Source organism: Anabrus simplex, chromosome 2 (genome assembly GCF_040414725.1).
Source record: "Anabrus simplex isolate iqAnaSimp1 chromosome 2, ASM4041472v1, whole genome shotgun sequence".
NCBI classification, from domain to species: Eukaryota; Metazoa; Arthropoda; class Insecta; order Orthoptera; family Tettigoniidae; genus Anabrus; species Anabrus simplex.
In genome coordinates, this window is record NC_090266.1 from 58568542 (window position 1) to 58586451 (window position 17910).

The 17910-nt window shown below is 39.5% G+C and overlaps 1 protein-coding gene across 1 annotated transcript in view; it reads left to right on the top strand.

The window, feature by feature from the left end:
- The window catches only part of Sptz (Spastizin), a 713541-nt gene that overhangs the window by 53300 nt on the left and 642331 nt on the right, over positions 1–17910 (top strand). The window contains exon 4 of the mRNA XM_067139843.2: positions 979–1358. Within this exon, the coding sequence (XP_066995944.2) occupies positions 979–1358 (380 nt within the window). The remainder of the gene's footprint in view (positions 1–978; positions 1359–17910) is intronic.

Below are 17910 nucleotides of genomic sequence, written 5' to 3' on the forward strand. Positions count from 1 at the left end.
AAAAAGGTACTTGTCACTTTACAGAAAAGCCATTGTATATGAAATGTAATTATTGTGTTGCCTTAAAAAAGTATGTACTGTATTGTCCCTATCACGAGCCAGAGGCTCATGGGACCTTTTGTCACTAATAAATAAATAAATAAATAAATAAAAACTTGATCCAGAGGAAGGAAGTACCAAGAAAGTGTAAAGCTGTGTTATTTTTACCTCATATTGATGTGCAGCAAAGTCCTGGGCAATGACTATAAGACTGCAGAGTAAAACCCAGATCAGTGAACTGAAATTTTTAAGAAGTATGATAGGAAAGACAGAAAGGACAGACTTTGAAATGAGGATAGGAAATCAGAGTAGAAAAACTTTCCCTTATAAAGGAGATGAAAAACTCTGATGGTTTTGACAAGTTAAGAGGATGTTGATGCTCAGTCATGTTGCTGGTTGGACAGTTAGTAGCCCTGCCAAATTCACAGGTGATTGTATTACTTGATCTGTGGTAATTATTTTTTTCAAATCGCCTTCTTGAGCAGTCTATGATCCCTGTCTGTTATTATTAAATATGGCCTACCCAACCATGGTTTTCTTGTGGTTGTGGGTACACGTTTCTATGTCACAGACCTATTTCCAGCTCCCAATTTGGGCAACTTAAGATGGATTGAAATGTCACTGGAAAATATATTACTGATGTGGCAGTCATGTACTTGTCCAATATTCTAAGTCACTGAGCTCCTGTTTACCCATCCTGTTCATACCTTTTAATGGCCAAAATACATCACTTTGGGCCGATGACCTTCAATGTTAGGCCCCTTAAAACAACAAGCAACAACAACAAATACATCACTAACACAAGAGTCCCTCATATGGTCATATAATGCCCTGGTGCCACTGAACACAGTGCTTGAGTATGTTGCATGTTTTATTCAGCAGTGTATACATAATAAGAAGGAATACGTTCCTACTGTTTTTTTATTAATTTTTTTTCAGGTGTGATTGAAGGGCACGATGATGTTACGGAAATAAATTTTGCAGAATTGCTTCTGGTTCTCTCTTTGTTTGAAGTATCTGAAGAAAAAGAGCATAATCTTCTAAGCTGGATTTCAACTTATTTGTCAAAGTTGTTGAGAAATGGAGTTCTTTCACAAGAGATGATTTATCTCACCCTCTTATCACGGTTTAATCTGAAACTCCTTAGATCTGTGTCGACATTTGAAAATAAATATTATTTTGAGATTAGTTCCCGTGAAGATCCAACGGAACTGCAAGATGTGTTCAATAGGCTCATCAACTTTGATGGTAAATTCAATGTAGAAGACCTGTTCCAGATGATGATGGCTACAAGAATTCATTGGATGGGATACATCATTGTAAGTTGATAGTGAAATTATCCACATGTTTGCTGCACTTTGTGTTACTGGTCAGAAGTAATGTTATGTTAAGAATAATGGATATGGCAACCCAGGGACTCAAATCTAAATCCTTGTTTTCTTTGTAGTGTTTATTGATTCTGTATGGTTAATTCACACAAGAGGAGCACACTTTCATCTCAGTGGAACAATTATTCATAGACAGCCATCATGGAGTTAGTGAGGGATTTGGTGGTGAGTCCCTGAGGCTGGCAATATTCCAACCTTTGCATCCCAGTTAACAACCATTTTAAGAAAAACTGTGTTCTGTTGTCTGTTCTAAGATACCAAAAGGGCTATGGTTTATTGCTCTGATATCATTATTGTACAGTATGTTTCTGTAGATGATATATAAGGTGTGTCTGAAATACCTTTAACAAGTGCCAAAATCGATATCTCTGAAGAACGTAGGGGTAGAATTTTGTTTGGACCAGTGCAAAGGGATGTCTTGTTGCTGAGAAAATGAGGCCAAAGTTTGTCAGATCCATTTCCTCAGAGCATGTTTCAAAATTGCAGAGATGTGTTCTATAAACGAATGTGAACACAAAATACTATATTGCACATGCACAGTAAACATGCTCAATTTTTTTTTTTTTTTTTTTGCTAGTTGCTTTACGTTGCACCGACACAGATAGGTCTTACGGCGACGATGGGACAGGGAAGGGCTAGGAGTGGGAAGGAAGCGGCCGTGGCCTTAATTAAGGTACAGCTCCAGCATTTGCCTGGTGTGAAAATGGGAAACCACGGAAAACCATTTTCAGGGCTGCCGACAGTGGGGTTCGAACCCACAATCTCCCGAATACTGGATACTGTCCGCACTTAAGCGACTGCAGCTATCGAGCTCAGTAAAAAAAAAAAAAAAAAAAAAAAAAAAACAAAAAAAAAACATGCTCAATTTGCGATAGCACGGGCTGTAACATGATCAAGGGAAGCCATCAACATACAGGCCATGAAGGCCCATGGATGAGTGGAAGGGAAAGGGTTTCACTATTTGTAACCTCGACACAATGGGATAGAGTCTTTAGCTCATTGCCTGGCTGCATTTTCCTCCAGGAATTATCCTGGTACTTGGTTTAGGTGTAGGCTAGTGAACCTCAGGGTCATGTGCCACTCCAGGTGGAAATCTTGTTTCTTAAACTTTTTGACTTCCCTACGGGAATCAACATCTACATCATTCCTGGCAGGGATTCGAACGCACGTCCTTCTGCATGAACTGACCACACCATTACCATCTTGGCTAGACAGCCCCTTCGTAATTCTTTCAAAGGCTAGTCAGCTGTAAGAGTATTGAGAGGTCCATACTCTGGCAGCATGTGATGTGACTGGTTCTTTGCGTGCCGACAGTCAGGACGAATGCGTCACAAGTTACGAACTGCTATGAACGAATCAGTATAACCGTAGACTGCGGTTAGGCATTCATGTTGCTCTTTGTGATCAGGTGTGAAGCAAACTGTGTATGTTGTGATAGGAAGAATGTGTAACATCATCCTGAAAGTAGGACTGTGGAAACATACGGCATAAGCAATATAGTGGAAACGGTCAAATGTCAGTATAATGAAATGCTGGGGTCCGTGAAATTACTTTTGTTGTATTGAAATTTCATTCAACTTACATACGCAACACCAAACCATTCTAGAATTGAAATTTTACAGTACACAAGCATACGCAACAATAAACAACAAAAGTATACTTTTTACTTAGGCCTACCTTGTCAGATATCCTGAATTTTATATCGATTGTAGTGTAACTCAACTGTTTTATTTAGAGGAAAGAATTCTCCTTCAAAGAGAAATGTTAACAATTTTTTCTTCCTTGTTAAATTAACTGATGTACTTGATGTATCAATATGTATTTTACTGTATATAGAGAACACATTCTGTACACATTGAAATTAGCAACAAAGTTCCTACAATTTAGATATTCATGGTACATGAGCACTTGAATACTTGTTAACTGTACGTGAGGTGACTCTCAACAATCCAGTTTTACTTTATAGAATCGATCTACAATGACTGCAGTGTAGTTCCTACAAATGTAACAATGTAGATCATGGAAGACTTCTGGCAAAAAATGAGTGCTATTCGAGTAGAAAAAAGAGTGACTGAATGGGTGGCTATATTTCTAGAAAATAGAACTCAGAGGATTAGAGTAGCCAAAGCTTTATCTGACCCTGTAATAATTAAGAGGGGAATTCCTCAAGGCAGTATTATTGGACCTTTATGTTTTTGTATATATATCAATGGTATATGTAAAGAAGTGGAATCAGATATAAGGCTGTTTGCAGATGATGTTATTCTGTACAGAGTAATAAATAAGTTACAAGATTGTGAGCGGCTGCAGGGTGACCTCGATAGTGTTGTGAGATGGACGGTGGGCAATGGTATGATGATAAACGGGGTTAAAAGTCACGTTGTGAGTTTCACAAATAGGAAAAGTCCTCTCAGTTTTAATTACTGTGTTGATGGGGTGAAAGTTCCTTTAGGGGATCATTGTAAGTACCTAGGTGTACCGGGAGGTACACCTCAACGCCGCGCATTCCAAATAAAATCTTTAACTGTAAATCGGGGATAGAGAGTGATGTACCCTCTCGAGCTCCCCTTCATCTTGCTTTGAGGTGATTATGTTTTGTAACTGTTTTTCCTTTGGTAATATGTTAAAGTAATTTTTATGCCAGTCACCTCAGTAGTTTGGGAATAGCCCCTGTTTCATCGGCCTAGAGCCCTGTAGGTTTTCCATTATCTTGGAGCGCTGTGTATGCCTCCATTCCTTTTGTGTTTGGGCCAGTTATTTAACCTGTTCTGTTTTCCTATAGGCCCCATAGGTTGGGTATTAAATACCCCTGTATAAATCATTTTCAAATTGTAAGTTGTGCCTTGAGAGGCTAGTGATTGTAAGTTGATGTTGCCTTCAGTAGGCTTGGAAACCTGAGAGCCTGTTAGCTTTTTTTCATGTTTTGTAACTGTAAAGGGTGCCTCTGGGAGGCTAGATATTGTGTTTTAGGGAGCAAGTGCTCTTGAATTAGGGGATTTCTGTCCCTCACTATATAATACCTCTTCCTTTTGTAAAATTGTAAAACTAGGAGCTTGAAGCCCATAATTTGTAAAGTTCACTAATCTTGAATTTTCCTAGTCTTGTTTCAAGATTGCTTTTGTACCTGACATATTGTTATTTGTTGAGTTGTTGTCTTTTTGAAGAAATATAACCTTCCGTTCAAGTTTTAAATTAATTTTGATATTGTAGTTAGACCCATTCACCCCGGCACCTTCTTTAACCTCTTTCTGCTCCATGGGTAACCCCGTAACAAGTGGTAGCAGAGCGTGGTTGAATGGGTCTCAATTAAGCCCTTTTTAACGGCTAAACATAGAATCCGCACCAAACTCTTAGAATTTTCTCGGTTGCTGGAATTTTTTTCTAAATTTGTAAATTTTCTATCATGTCTGGCCCTCGTGAAGTCCTCCATCCCGGGTACTTGCGCAAGGAGGAATTAATTTCTGAGTTGCTTATTAAGAATGTTCATTCTGGAGGCACGGTTGCGGCAGATACCACCAAACTTAAAGAGTCATTAGAATTACCAATTTGTATCCCAATTTTGGGGGAGAAGGATATTGATGAGGCTCTCTCCACTATCACCGACTATACCACTGAGCTAGCATCTGTAGTTTGTTTTATTGAAGTAAGTGATCCATCTCCTAATCAACTTATGAGAGTACAGGCTAGACTGTTCCATTTTTATAACAGGGTTAGCGATCTATTGTCTCTAAAATTAAAAGAAGACCATGCTAAGGAGGCTAGTAATCTTGTTGAACACCTTTCTAAAATGTCAAATAGAGTTAGTCAATTGTTAACTGGGGCAGCTGCTCCCAAAATCGACCAAACCCCTGCGATAAACATTGTAAGTGAGGAGGATTCTTCCAAGGGTATAGAAAGTAGAAAATCTGTGGCAACTCAACAAACGTCTGCCCCATTAGAAAACGAGTCTGATCGTCATACACCAATTCCACCATTCGTTTTGAACAATGCTGTGTCTGAAGCCTCTCAACCATCTAGGCCGTCACCAATTATGTCACCCTGTTGTAGTAGTCTGCCCCATCACTGGCTATGTTGCTTAGGGGAATTTCAAAATTTTCAGTAAATTCCACTAATGATGTAATTTCTTTTCTCAGGTTTTTAGTTGAATTTCAGGATCACACACTAGTGTTTTCTCTCTCTCACTCCCAAATTCTTCAAATCATGTCAATGCTGAAAGGCATAAAAATAATTTCCGCGATGGGCCAACACATGAGTACAACCGGACATCAGTTCACAACTATAGAGCAGGATTTAACTATATTATATAAAATAAACAAAGGAGCTCTTCTTAATACATTAGAAAATCTATATATTTATTTAGAGCAAAAAAGTAATCAGGACAATAGCCTGAATGATATAATTGACAATAGGAACCTTATATTTGAAGGGATATTATCAAATCTTGAAACTTTAGGCAAACGAAACAACACAGACAATAAAAGGATGAATAAGAACGAGCCTCCGCCATTTTGTACATCCACTCTCCCCACTCCTTCTAAAGCCGAAGCCGTGACAGTAAGCGACACGCCTCCTCCCCTCTCCACAGCCTTGCCTCCCCGGAAGGAGGAGCAAACAACGGAACACACATCATTATTATACAAGACGTAAAGCAGCTTCAAATGTAGCTCCTCAAGGGTCACGGTAGAATTGGAGTTTAACAGCAGTAAGGTATGGAACCATTTTGTACACTAAGTTACTATGTAAAGACACACGTTTTCATTATAAAAGCAAATCCCTATTTTCTTCATTTCATTCCAGAAATTGAGACGAAGCTCCCTTCTCAAAAAGTGAACAGCAATCAGCTTCATAGTTCCGCATTAGACTCAATTTAAGGCACATTAAGTAAGCTCAAAATAAATAACAGCCAACCTGGAAGGAGTGAAAGAAGTGAACATTCAACAATAATTAGAACAGTGTCAAGAAGTCAATCATTAAAAAAAAAAAAAAAAACCTTTTAACTAGAAGACAAACAGATATTTTTAGTGTAACAGAGTTGAAACTTTTAACAACAACTATTCTAATGAATAGATATAGTTTTTTAAGTAGGCTAACTATGTATTCATCCTGTCTCATTGCATCAACCCATTAACCACCACATCGTTTTAACACCATTTTAATTTAATTTATATTCAGATAGTTTCTAAGAAGAACAATGTACCTGATAATAATGTACTCAAAAACTTAGTGATTCACCTAAGCTAAACAAACAGCTGAAGATGTTTTGAAATAAGAATGAAACATGTACTGTGTATAATTAATTAATTTGCTAAAAAGCAAATAAAAAGTATCAAAAAGGTGGAAGGTTTTCAATTATTGTAAGTCTCTTTACCCGGGTATCGGCAAGCGGCGGCAGGACTTGCTGTCAAATCTATCAAATGTATTTAACATTCTACAACAACAAGGGCACTCTAAAGCTGGAGTTAAGCAAGTTTCTACCTATCAACTTCAAAAACTTAGAACATTTTTTTCTTCAACTGAAAATGTTTTCCCAAAATTCTTCTGTGTCACCCCAAGGAAGGACATTTGGGGGGGGGGGGGGTCTGTACCGGGAGTTACACCTCAATGCCGCGCATTCCAAATAAGCACCTTCATGAACTCCTCTATCGAACAAAAGTGGAAACTACTACATCAGGAACTTAGAACTTTAATCAGATGATGTCACCACTGAAAAATTAAGTAATTGTTTTGTTGTGAAGTTTCCTAAACTCAGTGAATTTCTCCTTGTTTTTTTGCCATTCATCAAGAAGTTTGGACATTTTTCCACAGATGACACTACCAAAAAAATATGATCATGCACCCTGGTGCAAGGTGTAAGAACTTATAACTTAACGAAGTTTTGTATTCCTAGGTTTTCCATAGCTGATCTATGTTCATTTATTTTTGGGTTGGCAATACTTCCTTTTTATTTCTGCCAGTTTTGAATCTGGCCAATGAAAAATTTCTGTAATTAATTTTCGACCTATCACAGGCTTCTTGTTTGATTTTGAGTGTTACTTTTGAACTCAACCAATAAAATTGAGAGGGTGTGGCTAGTTTAGTCTTGAATGATCTCGAACCTTTCCTGGGGGTTTATAAACTGCGGCTTTTCACATTTCTTGGCCAATTGATCGTCGGCAGCAGAACATCTATAAGGTAATGGCCACATAAAATTACATCTTTCTTGTTGTAGCTACCTCCGCAGCTTAATCCGAGGGGACAGGTCCGAATCTTTACTATGTAACCTACATTTCTAAAATGTAACTTTCTTCCAGCTAATGTAAGAATTTCAAAAAACCTTTAACTGTAAATCGGGGATAGAGAGTGATGTACCCTCTCGAGCTCCCCTTTATCTTGGTTTGAGGTGACTACGTTTTGTAACTGTTTTTCCTTCGGTAATATGTTAAAGTAATTTCTATGCCGGTCACCTCAGTCATCATCATCATCATCGGTTTCCCCTTCCAGCGAGCCGGGTAGGGTGTTTGAAAACGAGCGTCTTCCAAAGTTGCCTATTCAAAAACATTTCGTTGTCCAGGACAGATTCCCAATTCCATCCTCTTCTCTCCACGTCTTCCCTCAGTTGGTCCATCCATCTTCTTCTTGGTCTTCCAGCTGGTCTTGAACCTGTTATTCTCTTTTCCAAATAAGCACTTGGTAACCTTGTGCTATTCATTCGTTTAACATGCCCAAACCATTTAAGTCTAGATGACCTAAGTCTTTCCTCCATCAATTCATTTAGACCTAGGTTAGATCGGATCTCATCATTTTTCACATGATCAAGTCGTGTCTTTTGGAGGGCAGTTCTAAGAAATTTCATTTCACAGGCTTGAATCCTACTACAATCCTTTGATGTTAGTGTGCAGGTTTCCAGAGAATATGTAAGGATGGGAATGAAATATGACTTGTACAGGGTCATTTTTGTTCTTTGTGGGACCTTCTCATCCCATAGTAGGTGTCTAACGATACTGTAAAAGTTAGAGCCTTTGGTTACTCTGTTTGTTATTTCTGTCTCAGCTCTGTTATTACTAGCCATTATGCTTCCTAAATAACTGAACTGGTGTACTACTTCAACTTGGTGGTCCTGTATTTTTATGTTGCATTCTGTATTATGTCTGCTGATTTTTAATGCTACTGTTTTTGATGGGTTCAATTTCATTCCATAATCATCAAACTTCTTACACCATGCATTCAGATTATTCTGCACTCCCTCCTCTGTTTCATCCCATATTGCCACATCGTCTGCAAACACCAGAGCCTGAAGATCTTTATTACCTTTTCCTTTTAGTTCCTTTAAAATGGTACCCATAACTGCTATGAATAGAAGAGGTGATAAGGCACTTCCCTGTTGTACTCCTTTGGTTGTATTGAACCATTCAGAGTGACCATCTCCAATTCTGACACAGCTTTTGCAATTAGTATATAGCATTTGGATCTTCCTAATAAGGTACTCCGGTACACCAAGTTTTCTAAGACTTTTCCAAATAGTTGATCTAGGAACATTATCATATGCCTTTTCAAGGTCCATAAACACAATAATTAGGTCTTTTCCTCTTTCCCAGTGTTTCTCTGCCAACATCCTCAAAGCAAATATCAGATCTGTTGTGCTTCTTCCAGTCCTAAATCCATGTTGTTCCTCTTCTAAGATAGGCTCTAGTATATCCCTTACCCTGGCTTCAATGATCCTCTCCATAATTTTAAGGCCATGTGATAAGAGGGTAATGCCTCTGTACTTTTCACTTTTCCTTCTACTCCCTTTCTTAAAGATAGGAACTATGACCCCTTTTGTCCAATCGTCAGGTATTTCGTTATCCTTCCATATTGTTCTGAGAACTCTATACAGCCACTGTATTCCTGGCAGACCAGCAGGTTTAATCATGTCAGCTGTAATTTCATCAGCTCCTGCTGACTTACCACTTCTCATCCTATGGAGAGCTTGCTCTACTTCTGTCCATGTAATTGGGATATCTTCCTCTATTATTTTCTGTCCTACATCCTCAACAGAGATCTCTTTAGGGCCATTTAGGAGCTTGTCAAAATACTGCCCCATTGTATTCGTGATATCTTTCATATTGCGAACTATATTCCCATCTGCTGTCTCCAGAGCTGTAATTACTTCTTTATCTGATCTTTTCTTTTTTACTATTCCATAAATCATTTTCATATTCCCTTTACTGTCTTCTTCCAGTTTAGTTGTAAATTCTTTCCAACTTTTCTCTTTTTCTTCCCGTACAATTCTCTTGACTTCCAACTTTCTGTATCTATATTCCTTTACCATCTCTTCCAATTTATTGTTGTCTATTTGGTCGCTGTTGATTCTTCTGTCGGACTTAGCCACATCCAGAAGTTTTTTGGCTTTATTCCTTTTCATTATGGCTTCTTTCACTTTATCATTCCACCAAGATGTTCTTTTCTCTCTCACTCTTCTGCTTGTTCTTCCACATATTTTATCTGCACTACCAACCAGACTTGCCTTAAAATCATTCCATTCTTCATTACCTTTCTTTGTGTCTGTTACTGGTATTTTAGCTCTGATTTCCTCTTGAAACTGCTGTTTGACTTCCACATCTTTCAATTTCCAGTCTTTAATTTGTTGTTTTTTCTTCTTGTTTACTTTAGTAATAGGTTTGGTGACTTTCAAGTCTGCAATGAGGAGTCTATGGTCACTATCAAGGCTCTCACTAGGTATCACTTTTCCATCATGCACCTTTTCTCCACTTGACCTATCAGTGATGATAAGGTCTATCACTGATCTATATTGTCCATCCCAGCTGTATCTCGTTACCTTGTGGCTATCCCGTTTCTGGAACCACGAGTTCTTCACCAGAAGTTGGTTTCGTGTACATAGATCAAGTAGAAGTTCACCCTCCTCATTTCTATTACCAAATCCATATGGACCAATAATGCCTTCATAACCTGACCTATCAGTTCCTACCTGGGCATTAAAATCCCCAATTATCATTATGTTCTCTTCATCAATGATGTCCTCTAGTTTTTCTAGGAAGCTTGCTTTTTGGTCATCGCTACAACCCTGCTGGGGAGCATAAACTTGGATTACAGTTTGAGTTTCTCCATTTAGGCATATTTTAGCTTTGATTAATCTGTCATTGATGAAGGAGACATCTGTTACACTATCAATGTCTTTATGGAGTATAAAACCAACTCCATTCCTCGCCACTGCAGGATTACCACTCCAGTATAATTTATATCCATCCTCTAACATTCTTGTGTTGCAACCTTTCCATTTGGTTTCACTTAGCCCTAGGATGTGAATATGTCTGCGGTTCATTAAATCCGTGATTTTGTTGCATTTTCCAGTTAGAGTCATAACGTTTAAGGTTCCAATCCGAAACTTGTTTCTATGATCGGTTCTTCTCGTGCATCTTGAATGAACATCGGACATGACGTCATTAGTTCCAAGAGTACTTGAAGTATTGTCGACATTCAGCATATGTTTCTTTCCGAGGCTCGTTTTCGTTTTGAAAGCAATTGCATTGTACTCCTGTACTGACTTGCTAGGCCTAACGTACTAGAGGATTTTCTTTCAGGGTGGTCTCCCTTAGCCTTTGGCAGTCCCCTGCCTCACTGCAAGGCAGCAGCTGATGAATTTATGTGTTATTTCCCACACAAAGGTCTAATCTTATCCAACCTTCTAAGGGAAAACTCCTCTGCTCGCAGCTATTGGTTTTCCCTTAGTTTGCCCGGTTTTTTATCGGCCGCCAGACCCTCGGCCAGACAGTCGCAGGTGGTATCGTCTACTGTCGCATACGATAGCAGAATATATTCTGACCTGACCAGGTCACCTCAGTAGTTTGGGAATAACCCCGGTTTCATCGGCCTAAAGCCCTGTAGGTTTTTCATTATCTTGGAGCGCTGTGTATGCCTCCATTCCTTTTGTGTTTGGGCCAGTTATTTAACCTGTTCTGTTTTCCTATAGGCCCCGTAGGTTGGGTATTAAATACCCCTGTATAAATCATTTTCAAATTGTAAGTTGTGCCTTGAGAGGCCAGTGATTGTAAGTTGATGTTGTCTTCAATAGGCTTGGAAACCTGAGAGCCTATTAGCTCTTTTTCATGTTTTGTAACTGTAAAGGGTGCCTCTAGGAGGCTAGATATTGTGATTTAGGGAGCAAGTGCTCTTGAATTAGGGGATTTCTGTCCCTCACTAAATAATACCTCTTCCTTTTGTAAAATTGTAAAACTAGGGGCTTGAAGCCCATAATTTGTAAAGTTCACTAATCTTGAATTTTCCTAGTCTTGTTTCAAGATTGCTTTTGTACCTGACATATTGTTATTTGTTGAGTTGTTGTCTTTTTGAAGAAATATGACCTTCCGTTCAAGTTTTAAATTAATTTTGATATTGTAGTTAGACCCATTCACCCCGGCACCTTCTTTAACCTCTTTCTGCTCCACGGGTAGTCCCGTAACAGGGGTAATCACATAAATATGATTGCTAATAAAGGGTACATATCTCTGTACATGGTTATGAGGATATTTAGGGGTTGTAGTAAGGATGTAAAGGAGAGGGGATATAAGTTTCTGCTAAGACCCCAACTAGAGTATGGTTCCAGTGTATGGGACCCTCACCAGCATTACTTGATTCAAGAACTGGGAAAAATCCAAAGAAAAGTAGCTCGATTTGTTCTGGGTGATTTCCGACAAAAGAGTGGCGTTAGAAAAATGTTGCGAAGTTTGGGCTGGGAAGACTTGGGAGAAAGTAGACGAGCTGCTTGATTAAGTGGTATGTAACACAAGTATGAAGGATGAGTTTTCCACCTAATCAATACTTTATTTACAAAATGTTTAAAATTATCTACATTAAAACAGTACCGGTTTCGATCCGTAAATAGGTCATCAGCTGTTGGTGAACCTGCTTAATAGCGATTGTACATAAAACATTACCAAAAACTAATTTAACAAGAATGCCTTATTCTAATATAATACTACTGTTAAGATATATACATATGGTACAATTATAGGGCTTTGACTTGTTGGAGTTCCATTCAAAAATCTGTACTGTTGCCAACATTACGTCAAACAAGATACATATATACATATGGTACAATGAAGGGCTTTGGCATGCTGGAGTCCCTTGAATGCCACATATTCCAAAAATTGTATAGCTGAGGTTGAAAATATAGTTATAGAATAAAGGATCACTGAGGTTTTGGTGTCAAGTTCAAATATCTATGGAGTATGCCAGCATTATGTCCAACTGTTGTATAGATACAATCAAGGTGCATTGTTGGGCCGCAATTTTGCGGGGAACATAGTAAACTGAGGTTCGGTTGCTTGTTTAACAGGTACTATGTTCATTCTGAGTGTGTGTTGTTGCTGATACATGCTAGCTTTCAGGATGCTATGGATGAAATTTTGAAATTAAAGAAAGTAGGTTGATAGAGCTCCCCTCTTCATACTTGCATTTATGCTCAGGTAAATTCAAAAATCTGAGAAAGAAAAAGGAATAGGAAATAGAATAACTGATAGAGAGTGCCTGCCAAATGGTTTGTGTGCTATAGAGTGTGTGTTACTTACGTGTGGGCTGGATATGTCTTCAAGTATAGTCGGGAGTGTACTGCACACTGTTGCATGTATGTCGTGTGGCTGTCGTAGTGTTCAGATTGATAGGTGGTGGGGAGGGGGGAAGCAGCCTCTGGAGGGGGTGGGGTGGAGTGGGGTGTGTCTTTTGGGTTGTGTGTGGGTTTGTGTCTGTTGATTCTTTTTAAATATGTGTCTTTTAGAATGGGAATGGCTGTGTTGAAGACAATGTTTGTTTTATCTGTGATTTCATTTAAGTTGAGGTTGGGATTAGCGTATTGGTCTGTATTGATATAAAAATCTTCCATTATATTGAGCAATGGGCCTGTGCGGTTCATATTTAAAATCTCCATATCATTCTTGATATTAGTGAACTTATGCTTGTGCTCTTCGACATGTTGCCCTGTGGATGAAAAGCGATTTTATTTAGTGGCATTGACGTGTTCGCTGTAGCGAATAGAAAACATCTGCCGGTGCATCCGATGTAGCTGGCTTCACAATCATTGCATTTTATGTGGTACACTCCTGAGTGGCTATATTTGTTGTTTACGTTGACAGATTTAGTGTTATGTAAAATGGAAGCATTATTACGTGTGGTTCTGTAAGTTATTCTTAGATTGTGTCTTTTGAAAATATTAGTTATGGGGGGGATGTGGGTGTTGTTAAAGGTAAAAAGTGCGTAGTCTTTCTTAGGTTTGTTGTTTCTACTTAATTTGGATTTCGGTTGATGTTTTATTTTGTGAATGATATTGTTTATCATGTTTCTATTGTATCCATTATGCTCCGCTATTTCGTGAATTGGGTTTAGTTCGTTATTTAATTCTTCTGGGGACAGGGGTATATTGAAAGCTCTGTATATCATACTGTAGTATGCTGCCTTTTTGTGTGCATTAGGGTGAGTGGAATCTACTTTTATAATATTGGAGGTTTGTGTAGGTTTTCTATAGATTTTGTATGTCAAGTGGTCTTCAGTTTTGGTGACGGATAAATCAAGATAATTCAAAGTGTGATTTTTCTGAGTTTCCATCGTAAATTTTATATGTGGATCTATTTTGTTTAGCTGTTCAAGCGTGTTGTTTTTGTTTGTAAACCTGCAGTCTACTACAATGAAAATATCATCTACAAATCTGCACCAGAATGATATATTGTTAATTTTGCTAATTTCTGAATGTTCTAAGTGGTCTATATAAATCTCGGCTAGTATTCCTGAAGCTGGTGAACCCGTGGGAAGGCCTTGTTGTTTGTAGATAGTGTCGTGGAATCTAAAGTAATTATTGTTGAGGGCAAATTCAAGTAAATTAATGAATTCATCTATTTCAAGGACACTTAGATTACTGTGATTTCTTAAATTTGATTCTGTTAGTCTTATTGTTTTCTGTATGGGTATGTTATTAATGATATCATATGATGCTAGAGCGTGGTGTTGTTCGATTTTCAGCTCTTTTGTGATGTTGCAGAATTCTATTGAGTTTCGTACTGATTTCTTGGCTAAGAATTTGTAGGTTTTTTTTTTTTTTTTTGAGAAATGTTTGTATGAAGCATGATAATTTGTACGTCGGGCTTGATCTATAATTTATGACCGGTCTCATGGGTACTTCGTCTTTGTGGATTTTAGGGTAGGCTTTCGCGGACGGCAGTATCTTAACAGTAGTATTATACACTGACTGACAGAGCAAATGCAACACCAAGAAGGAGTGGTTCGAAAGGGATGAAAGTTGGGGAAAAGACAGAGACGGCACGGACGAATAATTGATGTTTATTTCAAACCGATATGCAGGTTACACAATGCGCATGGCATCGACTCAGTAGGATGTAGGACCACCGCGAGCGGCGATGCACGCAGAAACACGTCGAGGTACAGAGTCAATAAGAGTGCGGATGGTGTCCTGAGGGATGGTTCTCCATTCTCTGTCAACCATTTGCCACAGTTGGTCGTCCGTACGAGGCTGGGGCAGAGTTTGCAAACGGCGTCCAATGAGATCCCACAAGTGTTCGATTGGTGAGAGATCCGGAGAGTACGCTGGCCACGGAAGCATCTGTACACCTCGTAGAGCCTGTTGGGAGATGCGAGCAGTGTGTGGGCGGGCATTATCCTGCTGAAACAGAGCATTGGGCAGCCCCTGAAGGTACGGGAGTGCCACCGGCCGCAGCACATGCTGCACGTAGCGGTGGGCATTTAACGTGCCTTGAATACGCACTAGAGGTGACGTGGAATCATACGCAATAGCGCCCCAACCATGATGTCGCGTTGTCTAGCGGTAGGGCGCTCTAGAGTTACTGCCAGATTTGACCTTTCTCCACGCCGACGCCACACTCGTCTGCGGTGACTATCACTGACAGAACAGAAGCATGACTCATCGGAGAACACGACGTTCCGCCATTCCCTCATCCAAGTCGCTCTAGCCCGGCACCATGCCAGGCGTGCACGTCTATGCTGTGGAGTCAATGGTAGTCTTCTGAGCGGACGCCGGGAGTGCAGGCCTCCTTCAACCAATCGACGGGAAATTGTTCTGGTCGATATTGGAACAGCCAGGGTGTCTTGCACATGCTGAAGAATGGCGGATGACGTGGCGTGCGGGGCTGCCACCGCTTGGCGGCGGATGCGCCGATCCTCGCGTGCTGACGTCACTCGGGCTGCGCCTGGACCCCTCGCACGTGCCACATGTCCCTGCGCCAACCATCTTCGCCACAGGCGCTGCACCGTGGACACATCCCTATGGGTATCAGCTGCGATTTGACGAAGCGACCAACCTGCCCTTCTCAGCCCGATCACCATACCCCTCGTAAAGTCGTCTGTCTGCTGGAAATGCCTCCGTTGACGGCGGCCTGGCATTCTTAGCTATACACGTGTCCTGTGGCACACGACAACACGTTCTACAATGACTGTCGGCTGAGAAATCACGGTACAAAGTGGGCCATTCGCCAACGCCGTGTCCCATTTATCGTTCGCTACGTGCGCAGCACAGCGGCGCATTTCACATCATGAGCATACCTCAGTGACGTCAGTCTACCCTGCAATTGGCATAAAGTTCTGACCACTCCTTCTTGGTGTTGCATTTGCTCTGTCAGTCAGTGTATTAGAATAAGGCGTTCTTGTTAAATTAGTTTTTAGTAATATTTTATGTACAATCGCTATTAAGCAGGTTCACCAACAGCTGATGATGACCTGTTTACGGGTCGAAACTGGTACTGTTTTAATGTAGAAAATTTTAAAGATTTTGTAAATAAAGTAAATAAACTCATTCTTGGTTGCCTGCGTTTCGCCCTCGTGTGCTAAGTTAGCCTTGTCAGTTGGGACTTAGCCCACCACCCAAGACGCAAGGCTAGTGCATACCGTGGAGGCACACGAGGGCGAAACACAGGCAACCAAGAATGAGTTAGCTGGAAAATTTATAATGTCCAATAACGGACCATTATATTGGTATTATAAATTTACTCATTCTGGACAAATATTTTAGGTTCCCTATGGGAATCAACATCTACATCATTTGATGGCCAGGCAGGCATCTATTTTTGGAAATGAGACATAGCTCTCATAATGCATTGGCACTGCTGGTGGCTTCAAATAGCCTATGCAGTGGCCTAAACGGTATGCACTATCCTTGCGTCTTGGGTGGTGTGCTAAGTCCCAACTGACGAGCCTAACTTAGCACACGAGGCCGAAACGCAGGCAACCAAGAATGAGTTAGCTGGAAAATTTATAATGTCCAATAACGGACCATTATATTGGTATTATAAGTGGTATGTTCCGAGCTGTCAGTGGAGAGATGGCGTGGGAGGACATCAGTAGACTAATAAGTCTACTAGATGTCATATGCCTTCCACTATGTATTAGACATCTATTAATGACTACGGCTTTAAGCCGTACAATCTTACGACGTCTTAATTAACAAAGAACTACATATGTGTTTATCATTTTATTAGATCAATAGTTATTTCATTGAACATTTTATATGTACTACCTTTGAATCCACTAGTTTTTAGTATCATTTGAATGTAATGTATATTCTCATAGAACTGATATTTTATGCCTTCCACTATGTATTAGACATCTATTAACGACTACGGCTTCAAGCCACCTCCTCTTACTATAGGAGAATCAAACAAGTCCTATTCAACAAAGAACTACATATGTTTTTATCAATATATTGGATTTTTAGTTACTTCATGTACATGTTTATAACTAACGTAAATCTTACCTCTCTTATAATCATCAAACACATTTTTAAATATCTTTAACCAGATGCCTGGTAAAATAATAAGGTTTTTGATAATGACTGAAGATGCCTCAAAGTGAGAGGCGAAACATATCTCATCTGAATAATGTTTTAAAATAAATGCCAACTTCTTGTGATGTATTGAATAGGTGGAAGTAAACAAAAGATATTATCCTATATACAGTTTATGAAACTTTCAATACGGACGAAAAATTATTTTCATCACTTGTAACTATCTCTGGCTGCCGCAGCTCCTTCAATGTGCGATGATTGCAGATACTTTTGAATGTCCTCAATACTGCTAACGATTGCCTGCTGCGATAACAAAGACGTGTGTCGAGTGAGAGTTCCGGGTAGGAAATTCCAGGATAACAACAGAAGAGGGTTCGGTGCAAAACCAAGGTTTTGTTTTGGTCGTCTAACATAGACGAACAAATGAGCTGTCAGTGAGTAATGCACAATTTAAGATTCAATAACTAGGACACCTTATTCCTAAGAATTACAGAGATCGACGTGGGGACTTCCGGCTTGCGTTAATGTTTACTCAACAGATAAAGAAAGTGCTTGGTTAATTGGTTTATAGGACCTCTACCATATGTACTAACTTTGGTTGTAACATAGGATGCAAGGAATACATTCTTTCCATCTCTCAGTAATAGACATACTGTATAATGTGAAAAAATGGTCCCAAATGCTGTACACCAACATTCATAAAAG